Here is a 20,535-nt window from a genome sequence, read left to right as displayed (position 1 = left end):
CCGTACCCGTCATGACACACAGGCGCGTTAATCTAATAATTATTTTAAACTGTATTTTTTCCTTTATTGTACATTAAGTATTTCCAATTAAATAGAATTCATTATGTCTGTGGTGTATGGTTTCTGTATGCTTTATTCGCACTTCCGCCGTGTTGGGTTTCATCGCAATGCATTAGGTTTATATACACCTGTTGAGTAAATATCTGGTGCATCTCATTACTCTATTTTTTTTTTTTTAATGCAAGAACAAATACAAACAAATTAGCCATTTAACATTCAAAACATTCACAAATCTACATCCTAACAAAGAGCCATCTACAGTATACAATCAAATTAAAAACAAAACGCAAACAAAAGAAAAAATAAAACAGACCCACGTTAGTTACTATGACAGCGTATTTTTTCCCCCTTTTCTGATTGTATTATCCTAGTAATTTTTTTAAACCCTTATTCAGACAATACAATATCCAAAACTCTCGACGGGAAATGAAACATAAACATTTGTGTTTGTGCTACAAGTCCGTAGAAAGACGAATAAAGGGGAAAGTAACAAAACATTAAAACAATACAACACAAACATTAAAACAAAAAGGAACAGCAAGGCATGTTCAATGACATTTTAAGCCTTTACGATCTGTGTTCTCAATGTACAACATTACAATTCAAAACGTGAATAATTTGAGGCATCTTCACATAGCTTCTGAAAGTCCATATTCGAGTCCCTCCGTAGTTGACATGGAAGCAAAATGTGACTATAATTCTATTTTAAACAATTTAAGGGACGGATTTCTAGTTTGCTATTTACATTAGTGTATGTGGTATTTATCCATAATGTTAGCGCCATTTAATAAGCGTAGTTATTTTTTATAAATAATAATTGAAAATATTTTGTTTTTCAATAATTGGTGAAAAGAAATGATGCATTTCTTTGTCTTTTGTAATTAATATTTTGATTTTTGAATTGAAATACGTTTGGGATGTTGCTACTATCTACGTTAGAGGTCGCAATTCATTGTTGTGTTTTACACACAAAGAAGAAAGTGTTTTTTTTTTTTAATATTTATTTTTATTTTTTTATATACATTCTCGAACAGGAAAACATCTGTCATTCTTCAGAAAACATTGTCTTGATACATTAGAAACAGAAAAAGAACATTTGCAAGGCTTTTTCAAAGATGTCTTTTACAAAAATTGCTTTAAGTGTTTAAAAACATAAAATAAAGTAAAAACAAAATTTGAAGTTAACAATCATTGAGACTCTTCACATTCAAACAAATTATATTGTTTTGCAGTTTCCACCAAACCTTTTATCTTTTCACTTCTTTCTACCATTAGGATTAAAGATTGGAAATATTTGTTCAATTCATTTTGGAAACATTTTAGTGACGGGCACTTATTTCTCATTTTGCTGGAGTGAATATGGTATTTACCCAAGTATAATTATTATATTCATCAACTTTGACAACAGAGGGGATTCATCTTTAAATAAAATAATGTGTTCTTTATTAAAGGGAGTGATATTTACGATATTGTTTTTTAGCCAATCAAACAAATATTTCTAAAATAGTTTGATTGCTGGACATGAGTAAAAAAGATGTTCAATAGTCTCATTGTTTGTATAACAAAAAACACATTGCTCCACATCAAACCCAAATCTCTTGCGTAAAGTCTCAGCAGCTGGATAGTAATTAAAGGATAATCCTGAATTGCAGCTCTTTAGCTTTTGGATGAACTGGCCACTTCATCAATTTAACATGTTTATTTGAAATTCTTAAATTTATTTCACTAGTTCTTATGTTTGTAGCTTTGACTAGATCAAAAAAGATTTCTTTGAATCTCATTTGAATGTTTGAAACTCGTTTGAATGACTTTGTTATTGCATTTTTTATCTCCAATTTTATAATGGCCAATTCGAATTTCTAGTAAAGTTATCTTCACGTCTGAATATGAAAGTGTGTTTTTAATTTGTTGAGCTAAGGGGACTGGAATAGCACGACATATATTTCTGTATTCTGTATAAGAACATTGTATTCCATACTTATCATTAAAAGTCCATCCATCCATTATCTGTACCGCTTCTCCTCACAAGGGTCGCGGGGCGTGCTGGAGCCTATCCCAGCTGTCTTTGGCGGGGGACACCCTGAACTGGTTGCCAGCCAATCGCAGGGCACACAGAGACAAACATCCGCACTCACAATCACACCTATGGGCAATTTAGAGTATCCAATCAACTTACCATGCATGTTTTTGGAATGTGGGAGGAAACCGGAGTGCCCGGAGAAAACCCACGCAGGCACGGGGAGAACATGCAAACTCCACACAGGGAGGCCGGAGCCAGGATCGAACCCACGACCTCTGAACTGTGAGGCGGACGTGCTAACCAGTCGACCACCGTGCCGCCCTCATTAAAAGTCAAGTGGCATAATTGATCCAAAGTTATCCATAAGGTCAGCTACAAATATTATTCCCTTGTCATACCACCTTTGTTTGAATAGAGTTTTTTTTATTTCTTTTTATTGTTCTGTTGTTCCATAAGGTGGAACGATGTGGACTAAAGTTGTGGGTAAATGCCATTTTCCAGTAGTGTAACACTTGCTTATGGAAGTCAGATACTTTTATGGGCAGTTTTGTGTTTTCATAATCACATTTCAACAAAAAGTCTAATCCTCCCACTTTCTTAAATATACTTTTAGGGATATGGAACCATGTGGAATCATTTTGCAAAAGAAAGGCTTTTGTTTGACTAGTTGTGACTTTCTTACATAGTGTGTTTTGTTTCGCCATATGAAGTTGTACATAATCGAGTTGGCTTTCTTAATGCTTTGGGGAGTAATAAATAGAGACTGACATGGATAGACCAGATTTGAAATGCCTTCACCCTTGGATAAAATGGTTCGCCCAAAAATGGAGAAAAATGGATTTAGTGTCTTTTCCATAACTTCAAACTTGTCATTATAATTTTTGTTTTCCCTCAATTTATTATTTCTTATTATATTTAAACCCAAGTATTTTACTTCCTTTTTAATAGGAATAGACATGATTTGAACTTCATCACAATGTGACAATGAGAGAATTTCACATTTGTTCAGATTCAAATTTAAACCAGATGCTTTGGAGAAAACAGAGATCACTTTTAACGCCTTTTCAATTGTTAATTTGCCTTTTAAAAATAAAACCGTATCATCCGTAAATTGATTTATTTGAAATTCATAATCCCCAAATTTAATCCAATTCATTTCTGAGTGATTAACGATCAAATATGCTAATATATGGATACACAGAGTGAACATTTTTGGTGATATCGGACAGCCTTGTCTAATGCCTCTATGAATTTTTATTTTAGGGGTGATTCCTGGGTTTAGAGAAATGTAGCTAACTGTGTCATTATAAAACATTTTGATGAATTCACAGAATCTAGCACCGAATCCAAATTTCTGTAATGTATGAATTAAAAATGTATGTTCTATAGAATCAAATGCTATAAAAAAGTCGATGAACAGAACAAAACCTTCAGTTTCAAAGTAAGATTGATAGTCCAGCATGTCTAGTATTAATCTACCATTGTTATGAATATTTCGGCCTTTAATAAAAGCAGATTGATACTCAACTAATTTAGCCAAAACCTGTTTGAGTCGATTTGCATACACCAGAGCTAATATCTTGTAATCATTGCAAAGCAACGTTATAGGCCTCCAATTATCAAGTTCCAATAGATCCTTATTTGGTTTAGGCAATAATGTTATTAATCCTGTTTTCATTGTAGGGGATAAGAATCTTTTTTTATACATTACATGAAGGCTTTGTACAACAGGTTTTTGATGTCGTTCCAGAAATGTTTATAAAATTCTATTGTTATTCCATCAATTCCTGGTGATTTACCCTCTTTCATTTGTTTTAATGCTGATTCAATTTCCGATGTGTTTAAATCTTCCTATAGAAATTCTTTTTTCGGCTTCACTTATTTTCTTAATTTTGTCGTTAACTGTTCCATAAAGAAAATCACATTATTTTCCTTGGAAATTTAATTTGTACAAATTATTGTAAAAGTACCAAATTTCCTTATTTATTTGTTCTCAATCTTCAATTATTGATTTGTTTTTTTCAATTTACTAATTATCTTTTTACTTTGTTTGTGTTTTTCTAAGCCAAAGAAGTACCGGTAAGCTGAATTCTTTTCTCCATGTTCGAGCCACCTGGCTCTTGACCTCACATATGCACCGTTTGCCTTTTCTAAGTACAGTTCATCTAGCTGTAGTTGAAGGGCATGCAATCTCGCTTTCTCATCAACTGAAGGTTCTGAGCTACATTACATTACATATTTTATTTATATTTTCAATTAATTGTTTTTGTTTATATTTTCTTTTTTGTGCTAATTCTTTTCCGGTTTGTATTGCTATCTGTTTAATTCTAAATTTGAACCAGTCCCATTTATTTAGGTCTGACATTTCAAGTACCAATACACTTTGATATAGGGCTAATACCTGACTGCAGAATTCTTTATTAAGAAGCAGGTTGTTGTTAAATTTCCATAATAATTTTGAATCATGTTTGGGAACACGGTGGTCGACTGTTTAGCACGTCCGCCTCACAGTTCAGAGGTCGTGGCTCCGGCCTCCCTGTGTGGAGTTTGCATGTTCTCCCCGTGCCTGCGTGGGTTTTCTACGGGTGCTCCGGTTTCCTCCCACATTCCAAAAACATGCATGGTAAGTTGATTGGACTCTCTAAATTGCCCCTAGGTGTGATTGTGAGTGCGGATGTTTGTCTTTGTGTGCCCTGCGATTGGCTGGCAACCAATTCAGGGTGTCCCCCGCCTACTGCCCGAAGACAGCTGGGATAGGCTCTAGCACGCCCTGCGACCCTTGTGAGGATAAGAGGTATCGATAATGGAAGGATGGATGTTTGGGAACAGCTTTACAAACACTTTTATATTCTCATTTAGAATTTGTAATGTTACATTTTCTCTCAAATTCTTCCAGACTCAGGAATTGACCATCTTTATTCATCCATCATCTATACCGCTTGTCCTCACAAGGGTTGCGGGCATGCTGGAGCCTATCCCAGCAGTCATCGGGCAGTAGGCAGAGGACACCCCAAACTGGTTGCCAGCCAATCGCAGAGCACACAGAGACAAACATCTGCACACACATTCACACATAGGGGCAATTTAGAGTGAAACATGCATGTTTTTGGAATGTGATAGGAACCCGGAGTACCCGGAGAAAACCCACGCACAGGATGGGCAGGCCGGGATCGAACCCACGACCTCTGAACTGTGAGGCGGACGTGCTAACCAGTCGACCACTGTGCCGCCTGTATCTTTATCTAATATATCTGTAATAAGGATGATATTTTTTTCGTACCATTTTTGAACAAACAAAGTTTTTTCGTTAGAGGTTATTAATCAGTTGTTCCGCAGGGTGGAGCCATGCGGTGTAAAATCATGGGTAAATATTATCTTTCAAAAGTGTAACACCTGTTTATGATAATCAGGTAATTTCACTGGCAACCTAGATATTTCAAAATCATATTTTAAAAGAAACTCAATACCCCCAACTCTTTTAAAAATATTTTTGGGGAATGTGAAACCATAAAGAATCTGGTTTGTTTAGAAAGGCTTTTATCCAATTAATTCTAAAAAGTGTATTGTTTTTAAACCTCCGTTATTATATTCTTTTATGAGTTGTGATTTTTTTTCATATAGTGGGTTTTGTTATGCCAAATGGATTGATATATCGTATTTGTCTTTTTGATATTTTGTGGAGTGATATAAAGTGAATAACTTGGGCATACGAGTTTTGGGATACCTTCTGATTTTGAGAATAAATTTCAGCCTAATATAGTTAGATCCCTCATCAAACAGTCATTTAAACTTTTAGTTATTTCCTCAATATTTTTCCTTCATATTTCTAGATTCTCTTGGTTTGGCATCTCTGTTATTGTTTATGTAAAAATATTTAATTTTGGATTTCACATCAGCAGAATCATAAAGTAGTAATAATTCAATTTTTTTTAGATTTAGCTCAAGTCCTGATGCATGAGAAAATTCGGAAATAACATTTTGAAGCCTTAGTTTGTCTTTTAAAAGAGATTGTATTATCATCAGCAAACTGACTAATTTTAAATTCTTTGTTAAACATTGTTATGCCCTGTATATCTGGGTTGTTCACTATAAGATAGGCCAACAGTTGAGTGCATATAATGAATAATTTCGGAGAAATTGGACATCCTCGTCAAGACATATTAATTCTTTGGGTGATACCGGGGTGCAATGTAACATAACTGTAAATGTCCTTGTAAATGATACATATTATCTTGCAAATCTTTTCTCCAAAACCCAAACCTTTTAAGGGTTCCTTCAGAAAATGGTGCTCAATAGAGTCGAATGCTTTAAAAAGTCTATAAATCAAATTTGGCTTTTGGAGTCAGGGACAGAATGATAGTCTAGTCTTTAGGCTAGGTTCACAACGCAGGCAAATGCGACCCAGATTGGATATTTTTTGCCATATGCGACCTGTATCTGATTTTTTTTATGACAATCTGAACGGCTCAATTCCGATTTTTTCAAATGTGACCTGGGTCGCTTTCATATGTGGTCCCAGATCGGATACGTATCCGAATTTTTTCAGTGCGGCCGTGATCTGAACGGTCAGGTCGCATATATCCGACTATGACGTATTTTTGGATGGGGGCTTGTCAGTGGAGTATGAGAGTGGAGCTCCATCTGCAATCATTTCCATCTGCATCTTCCTCCTCACATGCTTCTTGTAGCGCCACCAGGTTGTAATTATGGTCGGGATGCTAACCACTAGCTTTGAGTTTGCCATTTTTTTTAGTTAAATATTTCTACTTTTGCTATCACGTTGGACCAAATAATTCAGTATTATAATTCAGCTTCTTGCATATCCTCACCAGGGTGTTAAGTTCTGAACACTAAACTCACTTTGACTGTCGGACCTGCAATTTTCCCAACCGCTCACATCACCATCTTGCTCTCCACCCTCATTACTCAAATTGTACGCTCCTCGTTCCTCTGTTACCTGCTTGCACCTCCCACCAGAAATTTCATCGAGGAGGGAGAGCGGAAATATATGGCCCAATCCCAATGCCCACACTTGAACCCTACGGTCTTCGTTGAAGTACACACGTAGTCGAAGTGCACGAAGGGTTCAAGGGCGCAGGTTACAAGAGAACGAAAATTGCAGAATTGGGACAGTGCGTGTGACGTCATCGACTTAAGGTCCTTGTGTCAGCGAGCATGGCGGTACGGGTTGTAGTTTTGGCAATTTTCCTGTTTAAATTATATTAAAATGTCAGTAAAGTTGTAGTAAATTAAAACTTGCGCTCGGTCTTGAAGTCGATGGGAGCTATGGCTCCATTATTTGGACGGTTCGCGGTTCCTACACGACATGCGGCGCATGCGCAGAAGTTTGCTAACTACGGCAGCTAAACTAAGACAAATTACATCGGTAAACAGTGACTTTGAAAATCGAATGAAATTACACATCAAAAACTTTTCGACTTTGTAATAAACCATATTTACACTTGAATATACAATTTTTCGGCACAGGTACAATTCCACCAAATGTCGTCAGTTTCCCGCCTTTTCGATCGAATCTGCTATGAATGAGCACATACTGTACCTGTATGTGGAAATATAATAATAATAGTAAATAATAATAAATAATCTGGTTTAGGGGCCATGAATGGGGGCTTAGCCGAAGCGCGAAAAAAGGGTGCAAAGACGGCGGGACGACAGAACACTAGTTCACACCCCAAAACGCTTCTCCATGAAATGTTGTCTAAATATGAAGAAGTATTTAAAGATGAGCTAGGGATGTTGAAGGGCTTCACAGCTCAAATCCATGTAGCCAAGGAAGTCACACCCTGCTTTTACAAGCAGGGTGATTAGATTAGTTTCTTTTGCAATGAAAAAAAAGTAGAACAGAGGTAGAGAGACTTTTATAGGAGAAAATCATTGAGTCCGTAAAGTTTTCAGAATGGGCCTGCACCCATTGTACCAGTTCTCAAACCAGATTCCCGAGCCACAATTTGTGGGGACTATAAAATAACAGTAAACAAATTCTCAACCACTGAACAGTACCCATTCCCAGAATGGAGGACATGATAGCTTGCTTAACTGGAGGACAGAAGTACACTAAATTAGACATGAGCCACGCATACCAACAGATTGTGCTGGATGAAGAATCAAGAGCGTATGTAACAGTTAACACTCACAAGGAACTGTTTACAGACACAAGGATATCTTTTGGTGTGAGCTCCAGTCCAGCCATTTTCAAGCGTACCATGGAAGGGGTTGTGCAAGTGACTGAAGAAGTGGCAGCATATCTCGAGTACATTATTATGGGAAAAGATGACAAAGATATACAATACACACAGGGTCAAATTCTGCAGTGGCTGGAAAGTGCAGGACTTCATTGACAAGGGAGCAAGTGCCAGTTTATGGAAAATGAGGGGTGTCAAAAATTTTTGGGACACAAAGTGGACAAGACAGGGCTGCACTGCCACTGCCAGCAAAGGTGAAGGCAATACAGGAGGCACCCACACCCACTTCAGTGACAGAGTGTATTTGGGATTGTTGAATTTCTACAATAAGTTCTTCCCAAACTTGTCACATTACTGGCACCTATGCACGAAGTATTAAGAAAGGATCAAATGTGGTCTTGGGGGCCAGAGCAAGAAAAGGCTTTCAAACAATCAAAGGAATGTTTACAGTCCAACAGTTCATTATGATAAAAAAAAAAAAAAAGACATGATATTGTCCTGTGATGCATCACCATTTGGGGTGGGAGCACTGCTAGCTCACCGAATGAGTAATGGAGAAGAGAAGCCCATTGGGTTTGCATCAAGAAAAGAACTATCCCCAGCTTGATAAAGAGGGACTAGCAGTTATTTTTGGAATACAGTATTTCCACGAGTATATGGCAGAAAATTTGTAATTTAGACAGATCACAAACCTCTGATAAGTTTATTCCATGAGATGAAAGCTGTACGACAGCAGGATAGGTGCCCTTGAGGACCGGACTTGGTGACCCCTGAGGTAAAGACAATGGTATCGCAGATGCGCTCAGTCGTCTTCCATTGCCAGAGACATCCAAGGGTCCATCATCTGAGGAAGTGGTGTTAATGCTGGATCAAGAACAGAACTCCAGTGATGACATCACACCTACTGCAGAAATGTACAGCAAAATATCCCATACTCTCCAGAGAAAAGGAGTACATGTTGAGAGGTTGGCCAATCAATCTAGATAAAGACTTTGTAGTTTGTACCCTATAAACAGAGACAACGTGAGTTGAGTGTAAAAGATGGATGTGTGATGTGGGGAGCCCGCATTGTCATACCAGAGAGAGGAAAAGCTTCCATGATGGAACAGTTACATCAGCGATGAGCCGCATGAAAGGACAGGCAAGAGGATATATGTGGTGGCCTCAAATGGACAATGATGTGGAAAATAAGGTAAAATCATGCACCGCATGCCAAGAACACAGGAAGGCACCTGCTTGTGCACCACTCCACCATTGGGAGTGGCCAGAGAAGCCGCGGAGGGGACTTCACATTGATTATGCAGGTCCATACATGGGGAGAAAATGGTTTTAGTCATTGTGGGTGCGCATTCTAAGTGGCTTGATGTCTATCCAGTCAACTCTGCAACATCAGCAGCAACAGTAAACTGTTCGAGAAACAGCTTCAGTACACATGGTATTCCAGAAATTATTGTGTCTGATAATGCCCAGTATTTTGTGCTTGAACAAACTAAGGAGTTTATGACGCAAAATGGAATCACACATCATGTTAGCGCCATCACTCATCGAATGGTTTGGCGGAGAGAGCCGTACAAACTTTTAAAGAACTAATGAAAAAAGGTCCCGGGGACACGCTGGAGACAAAACTGAACAAAAATGCTAAGGTTTTAGGACCTTTTAGAATTTAAAACAAATCAAATCAATTGATGTTCAAAATACACAAAAATATGCTTCCAATAAATATCCCAAAACGGGAGGGATATGACTTAACAGCTAAGTGCCAGTAGGGGGTGCTGGTGGTTTGGATATGCCAGAGTTACCGAGGAGACGTAGTAGAAGTGAACTGCCAGTCAGACCTACTGTGTAAAGGGACACTTGGATGAGCTTAACATTAGCACTTATGTAATAGGTTTGCATGTAAAAATGGAAAACTGTTTGATGATCTGAAGTCCAGCGTATCATGTGATTAACTGCTTCTTTTTCTTCTACCATGCTAAAAAGGTAATGGTAACAGGGTTGCATGCAAGTTGAGTGACACACATTCAAAGAATAATCATTATTATTTCTACATTATGTTTGTTGAAACAAATGTTCCCACAGTTACAAGAGACACCAATGAAACAAATAATACCCACCAAAATACAATTTAAAGAGGAAGTCAACCCAAGCGTTTTTTTAACTTGAGTATTTACTCGAGTAAAATTCTTATGTGGAAAAAAATCCATATATATTTTTTTCCAATTACCGGTAATCAGGGGACCACTCAGAGTGTGGTTGTGTGGCCGCCAGTTACCCATCCCTGACATTGTATGAACAAAAGTTGGATTGATTAAATCTTCAGAGTTAGTCGGGGCAACTCTTCTACTTGTTAAAATGTGCGACTTAATAAAACATGTCTACTTCACACTAAACACCAGTCACGCAAAGATATACATTATTAAGGTCATACTGTATATATAATATGTCAAAGAGACTGACTGAGTCTGCCCTCTTTCTGTAGCATTTGTAGCAATCCTACCTATGTACAGGTATTGTGAGATGTAAACAACAAATAATATAAATTCCAACAGACAGGTGGATGGGTGGAGGAATGAACTTTGCCGTGTTTGATCCACACATATTACCATGCAGAGAGGTGCAGAGCACATACTGTACCTGGTTGTGGAATGGGCATCCACAAGTAGATCTATAAATCTATGGAGACCTTGCGTCTAGGAGTTGTGGAATGTAGCATCCTACCTGCCCTTACTACACTTCAAACTTAACGAGAGTCTATAGGGAAGGTAACTGCACCCCAGAGCAGATATTTTGTCACAAAATAGACAACAGAGATAAACGAAACAACTCTACTCATCATCGCCTGTACACTATTTACCCTGCTTGTCTAAAATTAGATACCGGGTATGCATACATTTTGAAATATCTGTATTTTACTAGCGATATTTTCAATTTGTTGTCTTCAGGGAAAGTAGAATGGTGACAGTGTCTTATTGTTCTTACTTAGGTCCAGACCTCAGAAATTATTCGAGCCAAAAGCTTTGACAGACAACATTTTGAATACAAATATACATGGTAATTTCATTAATGTCATTTAAAAAAAAAAAAAAGATAATTTTTATTATTATAATTTAAAAAACTCTTTAAACCAACAGCATGAGCACCGCAATGCATTATGGAGTTTGTATTACTAGTGGTGCATGTGTTATGTGACAATGCCAGTTCAGTTGAATTATATACAAAAATTGTGGTCCAAATAAATATGCTATTTTATTCAGTGTCAGCATTAAAGACATTGCTTTGATAGTAATTCAAAACACTGGCAGTGCCAGCACCACCAGGGAATGTTAAAAAAAAAAGGAGAAAGAAATTGGCTCACTTTCTGTCTTATTTTTCTTGAATGCTAAAATGTAAATAGACAAAAATGTCTTGTCAACATTTAACCCATAGAAAAGTCACAGGGAAAACATTACAAAATACAGCAACTGTCGACAGTGCGATACATTTCCAATTCATATAGCACACATCATTTATTCACACATTTATTCATACACACATTTATTCTATTGTCTTTATAAAATTGAGAACTTTTATTTTGTTTGACCTTCTAGGCCTTCACCAGTAACTGTAGTTCTTCAATGCAGATTGGCACTGTTACTCGAATCATACTCAGTGTAGTAAAAACAAACTACTTTGAGGCACATCATCATTAAAGTGGTTGTACCATGTATCATTTCCCTTGAAAGGGGATGTATATTCATGTCCAAAACAGCCCAGGTCTGCATACAGTAAACACAGTTCTAAGTTACACGCAAACATGACTGTTCAACATAAAGTACAGTATTTATCTTTTTTTTTTTTCATCCTAAAGGCGCTTTGTTTTCACAAAGTTTCTTACCCAACAGGTTTAGGAACTTTAAATTGTAATGCTCCCCAAAAAACAGGAGGGCATGGAAGGCTAAAGGCTTAGTGTAGGCTTCTGATGGCAGGCAGTAGTTTAAGGCAACGGTGCCCCAAATCACAGGATTTGAAGCAACTTGTCATCTTTTAGTGGGAATAACCTCAAACTGGAAACACCAGCCTGAGAGGCAATATAACAGCCCTGCTCATTAAGTGCCTCCCACACACGTTAAGCTACTGTTGGCTACATACAGCTTTGTTGGTGGAAGCATCCACACTCATCTTTCAAATTTGTTTCCAATATTTTTCAGATGTTCTTGTTCAGTTCCGTACTGTCCAGACTTCAAGGTCTTGTATGATGAAGTCCTTCTGTGTGGAGAGTGGAGCGTTGTGGAATGTGGGACATGAAAAACTGGAGCCTCGGTACAGATCCGCATCTATCCATAGGCCAAATTCTCCCCTACACAAGCAAATAAGCATGATCTGGTTAGACCTGACAAATGTAACTTCTAATTTGACACCTCACATATAGCCGTCAAAAATAATTGTCATTCAGTCCTGTTTCATCTATGAGATGCTCTTATACTGTACTTTGAAGAACTTTTCACATAAATTATAGGTAACTCTAACCTACCCTCCACCTCCAAGATGAAGAGACTCCAGGTTGCCGCTTACAAAGTAGGAGTTCTCTCCAGTCCACTTATAAGCCTGAATGATTGGCAAATACAAAGACATGGGACATTTGCACTTAAATGGCCATTCTCTGCATAGTGAGGTAAAATGAATTTGTACCTGGAAGTCAGGGTTGAAGGTGAAGAGAAAGGTTTCTCCTGTTCCATAGCAATATTTGCTTACTCTAAACGGATCAGATGAAAAGGCTCCAAAAACCTGAAGATCATCAGACAGATAGCAGATGTAGATGTTGTGTATTCATTCATATTATCCGAATAGCACAGCTCAGATACAAACCTTTTTCTGCATGTCTTTGACGACCAGCAGCACAGGACTGTCCAAACCTGCCATATTTCTGTAGAGTGTCTTTAGGCTGCTCCCATGGACAGCAGTGCTGTAGACCAATTGCCACCGATAGCCTTGAGTTCTTTCTGGCATGTGAGATGCAAGCTGTGAGAAAACAGGCCATCAGTCACATTACCAATGCTTATAGCTAGAACAGTTGTCAGATAAATGCTCTTAATGGAGCCAATACAGTAATTGTCTCTTGCATCAGCGGCTAGGTTTACATGGACACATTTATTCGGATAAATGCCTGGGAATAAAAATACTTCATGTTCACATCCCTTGTGTAATATTCTGACCCGATCATGCCCATTCCGACCAAGATTTTATTCAGTACGAGGGAGGTGGTTTATGTAGATTGTAATTCCGATCGGCGCGCATAAGACATTTATTCTGAAATTTCGGAACAAACTGTGTTTACCATGCATGCCTGTGATGCAACTATACGCGTTTATGTTGTTCACGGAAGCCTCAAGTTGAAGCAGAGCGAGCAAACGACATGGCAGGTTGACACGGAAGTTGCTACGTCTTCTCCTTGTACCATTTCTGGTATATTTGTTCAATCTGCGCATGTCAAAATAATTTGTTCCGATCTAAAGACATGGCGGGCGCAAGACTGAACTGGTACATATGCAGCTCCAATTAGGAAGCGTTAACTCGACGTAACAGCGCAAATGGGAAAAATATGTGAAATAACGCTAACGTTTAAAGTAGAAATGGATGGAGCAATGTTTTGTCGACATGGAAGTCGCGATGGCTTCTTCTATTACTTCCGGTATATTTGGTCAAAGTGCGCATGTCAAAATAATTTGTTCCAATCGAAAGTGTGATGCATGAACACGCAAGTCCTAATCGGATCAATACTTTTAGTGTCCATGAAAGCAGTGCATCCGACCGGTCATGATTTTAATCAGAATTCTGATCGGATTAAAGAAATTTGGTCGATGTATACGTAGCCAGTTTGATGTCTATGTAAGGCAACACTTACACTTAGCAGGTGTCTGTCGTCCAGAAGCTCGCTATAATCACTTAGGACAGGTAGCAGAACATTCTTAACTTTCCCCTGGTACTCAGGGTCCTCTGTTTCAGAGTCTGAACTGCACAGACTTAAACGGCGCTTTGGGTCTTTACCGGTTACAATCTGGAACAGAGGAAAAGGCGGAAAGTCATTCATAGTAGATAGCACTTCATAACTCCTAATGTCTTTGCCAGATGCTGTTCTTTGCTATGCCATGTTTTATCAAACTGTCTTAACCCACCACGTGTGTGGTATTCAAATGGTGAGAAGACAAGATGAGGGCTCACATCATTGGGTTAGTGCTGCCACACTGCATGGTTTCTTTTTCCTGTAAACCAGGAAGGGGGCGGTGTAGTTGTAAGTACACAGCCTATGCTGGTAAATAGCAAGGACGGAGCCATGGATGGGCCTGGGTGTGCACGGGCCCACCCAGATTGACAGACTGCCCACCCAATGAGATTCATGAAAAAATATATACCTTAAAATTGTCTGTAATTTATTATGAAATTACTTTTGAATTTGTGTTTCCTTGTGTTTTTTATAATATTGAATATTAAGAATGGCATGATTGTTGTTGTCTTAGGCTGATCTGAACTTCATATTCTTCAGTTTGTCATTTTATTTGAACATACGATGTGTCGGGACAGGAGGATTGTGCTCAGTGAGGGGAATATTCAGGCCCACCCTGATTTTTCCAGGCCCACCCATTAGCCACGTCCTGGCTCCGCCCCTGGTAAGTAGTCCAAGAAAGGATGTCCATGTAAAGAGAGAGTGGGAGTTGCCACTGCTGGGATTAATGGCATGCCAACATTGCCAAAAGATTCTCTACATGGACACATTAGGCAATTACAGTATGAGCACCTATTCTTTAGACCTCAGTGTGACAAAACAAACATTAAGTACGATATAAACATGTTTGTCCAAACGCTTACCCCCCAATTTGTTGCTGCAGGGTTGCTTAGATGTTTACTTGAAGGTCCCTTGTTCTTCTTTCCTACGAGACACCGATTCTGAAAGTGGGGTTTACCGTTCTTCTTATTGTTGCTGTTTGTGCACATATCTGGTGACCATTGTACAAAGAAGGTGTAGAGGTGGTCAACCCTACAGGTATACAGATAAAAGGGAAACGGGCCTGATTACTTCACAGAAAGCACAGAATGTTCATAAAAAATAAAAAAAAAGGTCCAGGCATTTAACGTATACAGTGTATAGGGCAGGCGCAAACACAGCCACAACATGAAGTACACTTGCACAATGCAATGCCATTCAGAATGTTATTGTTACATGGCACAAAAGTATGATAAGTATTTCTAATACAATTCTCTTCTCATCCAGCTCAATAACAATCAAAATATACGTAACATCTCTTCACTTCTGCAAATACATTTCTGCAGTATCACCTTTATAAAGTACATGCACTTTGAATTCAGCTTTGGATCTTGTTAGCTTGTACAGGGGTGCCTAATGTGTGCCCAGTGAGTGTATTTGCTCAAAAAGCCATTATGTTTCAGCTTCCAGATATCCAGATATTTTTTTACCATTCAATCTATCATTTCAAATAGCGTATTAATTAAATGTGACATCATTTACTACACGAGTTAAAAGAAAAAACATATATATATATATATATATATATATATATATATATATATATATATATATATATATATATATATATGCCATATATATTATACTACAGTGACTACAGTTAAAATATGAAAGCTATGATGACAGTGTCACCTCAAACTGTTGAATGAAAACTGGTTGAGGCAAAACTGAGACTGTTGAGACATGCCCGTTTCCGAAAAATGAGGTTTTGAAGAAACATTGCAACATTTCACAGCAGTTATACTTTGCTTGCACAGTAATAATAACGAAAAAAGCTCTTTGGTTGATGCACACGCATGCAATCGTCATTCCAATAAAACAATCTGCTATGCAATTACCATGCCCGATACACACATGCAACATGCAAGTATTCCGAATCCCTCCAAAATGTTGTTTGTTTCCTCAAAAATGCTCTTCACTTACTCTCCAACACTGTAGGCGACTCCCATGATTGACTGGAAAAGTAGAGATGGTGGTGATGTGGAAAGAGGAGAAGATAAGGGATGGTGTTTGGAGGCTCAATGCTGCAGCAGCATGTCCACACTGTGCCTGTGTTGGAGCTACCATTTTATACTGTTGGACCAGTGCTGAGTTAAGCCCCTTCTGACTATAAACCCTCCCTCTCCCTCCGAAAGCTGTACTTGGCCCGTTTTCCACAAGTATTTCACAATGGGGGCTGGAAACATATGTTAGTGATTAACTTGGCATGCTCCCGGTCCCTGTCCTAAGTGTGGAGTTCAGTAAGTTAATGTGTCAAGGCGGCTGTGACTCAGAGAGAGAGTGACATTTCAAAGCCAGAGTGTAGCGAAGAAAGAACAACCCCTAATAGTTTTTAAATCAAATATACATTGAAAAATGTCTATTACTTAAAGCATGTACATATCAGAATTGACATGTGCATGTGCTAAGGATGACCCATTTTAGTGTGAGGAGGCTGCAAGCAAACCATTCAAGGAATGCCTTGCTCATGGGAGCCACAGCTGATGCAAACTGGTACCTCTCCATAAACTTCCCAAATTCCTTGTCTGTCTTCTACTCTTCTGGATCTTGCACATTTGTGTGTTCCAAGTGTGTCTTTCAACTCGGCTCTTTCCACTCTCCATGCCGAGACTTAGAACTAAGTGTTACAGCCAAGCCCTTACAGAATGAGGTAATGCTGATAGACTGAACATTTGTCAAGTTGTCTTTCTCCTTTTGATTTCTTCTCTCATGTAAGTTAGACTATACTAATGCTACGTTCACACCAATTGCTTATGAGCGTTCCGCTTCGCTTTATTTGTTACCATTTCACAGCGGGAAATTTGAAACCTGAATGCCGCAGCTACTCATACGCGCACAGCGGAGAAGGGAGGGGCTTCGCTTAGTAGTAGTCAATGACAGCATTTTTCAACATCGCAATCAAGTGGCCGACACTATGCTAATGCAAACAATATTGCTGTCTTGGTAAAGTTCAAGAACTGGAAAAAAAAAAAAAAATGCTGTTTTATATAGCTCGGGATGTCCACAAACGGCAACGATAATCTTTTCCTACATTTTGCGCTCTCCACACAAAAGCTGCAGAGTGAACAGGACGCTGTGTGACGTAGTATGCCCGATGGTGATTGGCTGCCGTGAGGCGTAATGGGAAAAAAGTTCATTTGTTTTATACGCCGCAATTGGACCAATGAGCGGATTTTCGGTGCTTCGCTCTGCATCCCAGCGCTCCAAACGCATCATCCGCACGCAACCGCGCCCGCCTGCGCGAACTACATTGACTCCAATTGAAACGCTCCGCCAGAAACGCTCCCAACGGAATTGGTGTGAATGCAGCATTAAAGAGGGAAATCAACCCAAACATATATTCTTTTAAATATATGTTCGCAGCAGGCCCACTAGTTGAAACACGACATTCTGATTAATATTGCGTTTGTGGAATATGAGTAAGTAGTTTTTAGCCATCTCAGGGGGCAGCCATTTTGTTACTTCTGTCGACTGAAAATGACATCCCAACTGCTCAGGGCTTGAATAACGACCAATCACAGATCAGCTTCAGAAAACAGGTTGGCCGTGATTGGTTGTTACCTGAGCCCTGAGTGGTTGTAATGTCGTTTTCAGTCGACAGAAGTGACAAAATGGCTGCCCCCGGAGATGGTTAAAAACGGGTGGATTAACTCTTCTTCCACAAACGCAATATTTATCAGTATGACTTGTGTCAACTAGTGGGCTTGCATAGAACATATTCTTGACAAAAATATGTTGGGTTGACTTTCACTGTAAAGTTTATTCATTAATTTGGGGATTTGTAAGAAAGACTGATTTCAAGACAATAGTGGATGCTTGTTATTTCACCAGCAAATGAAAGTACAGGTAATCACACAGGTACAGAATGTGAGCAAGGAAGGAGAGGACATGTATATCTTATGTATATAAAACAATAGCCAAAATAAACAAATTCCAACTATCGAAAAAAGGACATAGTACTATGTAATCCATCCTCATCGGTTAAGAGTGAACACATCTGTTTGTCATTGGGTTTTTTTTCTCTTGCAGTCTCTCAGTACTTTGTGTCCTACTTTTAGGCAAAACAAGGACATAAAGGAAGCATGGGAAAAAAACTGGCCTGTTGAAAATGATATATAGTTGGAGAAGACGGGTGGGAGGTGGCTGCGGTCTGCAGTAAGACAGAGCTCAGAGTGCTAGCCTGAAAGTCTTTTTTTTTAACCTTATGTAAGGTTCAGGATTTTTTGGGGGGAGGGAGGAAAAGGGGATGGGGCTATGAGAGATATGTGTATTTGTTCACGTTCTTTCTACTGCTAAAGTAAATACTAGTGTACAAAAGTTCAAAGAATCGTCTTTCCCCACCAGTTATTGGCAAATTGTTCAGACCAACTCTAAATTGCTAGTGTTCAATTTGAGTCGTTTATATTTTGGTCATTCCCACCATAGGTTCCTTACAGGGTTTTTTTTTCCAGTTGTTTACACAGAAATTTGAAAACAAAGCTCCTTTTTTCCAAACATATTCTCACAATTATCCAAACACCACACTCAATTTGCACAACTCCGTGATTGTTTGCAAAATGACAGTCAAAACATATACACTAATTTTAAAAACAGACATATTTTTTTTTCTAAAAATGCTGTTTTGTTTTCATCTCACTAACACAGTCTTCAAAAGATTAACACTATTGCAGTCAGTTGCACACTACTGTGATCAATACAAAACACATTTGTCAAAACCCCTATTTTAGCAACTAGCATGTGCTCGACCTTTTTGACAGGCATTTATATGTAGGATACTGTGTAATTTAGATGACAAAAAGATATTGGCAAAACCACAATATGGTTCAAGATTACTTTGAAGTGTACAGAGAAAGTACATAAACACTACAAACACCCCAAGAACTGCACAACGTTGATACTGCTGACTGAAAATATGTATTTCTTACCAGACACAGTTTCAGTAACATATCAATCAAAAATGAAAATCAGAACAAAATAGTACTTTTTCCTACTACTGTTAAGTGAAGACAAATCAAAATCTGTTCACACATATAATATAAATGAGTGCACGAAGTAAATAGACTTACAGCAACTGTAAAGAAAAAAATAAAAGCGACAACAGGAATAATACAATAACTCTAATCATGATAGCACCTACCTGAGGACTGATTTTCAATTAAGCACATATGTGCTTCCACATCTGGTGGATGTGATTATCCAATTCATTCATTTGTGTGGTCATTGGCAAGCCAGGGCTTTGTAATGAGAAGGAAGTAACCTTACAATCCTTATCCGTCTCTAAGGTGTGAAAATTCATGTAGAGTTTTGCAAATCACTCTGTGCAATGTTTGCAATAAGTGTGAAGCTGAGTCTGTGCTTATTGTTGTGCAACTCTGGACAGGTGACTCGCTCCTTGAGTGTAAAAATCTGTTAATTGTGTGAAAAGTTTCACTTTAGTGTGTAAAAAACTGTAACTAAAACTAATACTAATACTTACTCCGCGGTCATTAATGCTGCTATATTTACACCCACTTTGTTTCAGTGACTCTACTGTGATTTCAAGTAACCGATAGCCCTGTGTACGTTTACTGAATACCTGAAACAATCTGCATGCACAAAACACTGCATTCAACAACTACATTCCTGCACAAAAGTTGAAAAGGTCAAAAGGCATGTAAGCTTGCCATCTATCCAGTGTTTGTGCTCATGGTTTTCTTACAGTGGCGATGAAGTGCACAACACAACAGTAAATAATTAAACACAACAGTAAATGAAATAAAATTAAAAAAACACTACAGCAAATTAAAAACCACAAAGACAAATAATGAAATACAATGACATTTCCTTAATGTCAGGCAGGTGGGGAAGCGCATACTCATATACTGGTGTTTTTTATTTGTTGTTGTGATTAGTTATTTGCTGTTGTGCTTTTTAATTTAATGTATTTTGTAATTTGCCCTTGTGTTTGGTTACAGTTTTTTTAGATGGCTTAAGCACATTTTTTTGTAACTGTTGGCTATTTTTGCAAAACTCACCAAAATGGCAAAACATTGTAGTTCTCTTGCAAAAGCAATTAACTCTTCAAACCTTTGTAAAAAAATGATTTTTGTATCAAATAATTAACACAAGCCATCATATTAGTAAGCACAATGCGCCAACTACACACTGATGGGAATGAAAAACAAATCTGGCTCTTGCTTTCTGTGTGCACAAGGTAGGCTGTGCACGAAGCTCTGCTTCAAAAGACAGATCAT

General features: G+C 38.2%; 1 protein-coding gene across 1 annotated transcript; it reads right to left on the bottom strand.

Moving 5' to 3' along the window:
* Positions 1–11,504: 11,504 nt before the first annotated feature.
* ncoa7a (nuclear receptor coactivator 7a) lies at positions 11,505–16,393 on the bottom strand. The gene is made up of 7 exons (XM_086038791.1): positions 16,226–16,393; positions 15,127–15,295; positions 14,165–14,317; positions 13,129–13,281; positions 12,952–13,047; positions 12,794–12,867; positions 11,505–12,619 (listed from the first exon to the last, which is right to left on the bottom strand). The coding sequence occupies exons 1-7, from the start codon at positions 16,249–16,251 to the stop codon at positions 12,481–12,483; spliced, it is 810 nt and encodes a 269-aa protein (XP_085894917.1). The 5' UTR covers positions 16,252–16,393; the 3' UTR covers positions 11,505–12,480.
* Positions 16,394–20,535: the final 4,142 nt, after the last annotated feature.

The sequence above is a fragment of the Filicampus tigris genome, chromosome 8, assembly GCF_054856515.1.
Source record: "Filicampus tigris isolate MCC_2025a chromosome 8, RoL_Ftig_1.0, whole genome shotgun sequence".
In the NCBI taxonomy this organism is placed as follows: domain Eukaryota; kingdom Metazoa; phylum Chordata; class Actinopteri; order Syngnathiformes; family Syngnathidae; genus Filicampus; species Filicampus tigris.
This window is presented reverse-complemented; position numbering and strand designations above follow the sequence as displayed.

Excerpts from the sequence above, each read along its gene's own strand:
- ncoa7a (XM_086038791.1), bottom strand. The coding sequence starts at position 16,251 with ATGGGAGTCGCCTACAGTGTTGGAGA. Across the intron at positions 15,296-16,225 it reads GTCGCCTACAGTGTTGGAGA|GGTTGACCACCTCTACACCT; the intron begins GTAAGTGAAGAG and ends GTATACCTGTAG. Across the intron at positions 12,620-12,793 it reads CTTCATCTTGGAGGTGGAGG|GGGAGAATTTGGCCTATGGA; the intron begins GTAGGTTAGAGT and ends TTGCTTGTGTAG.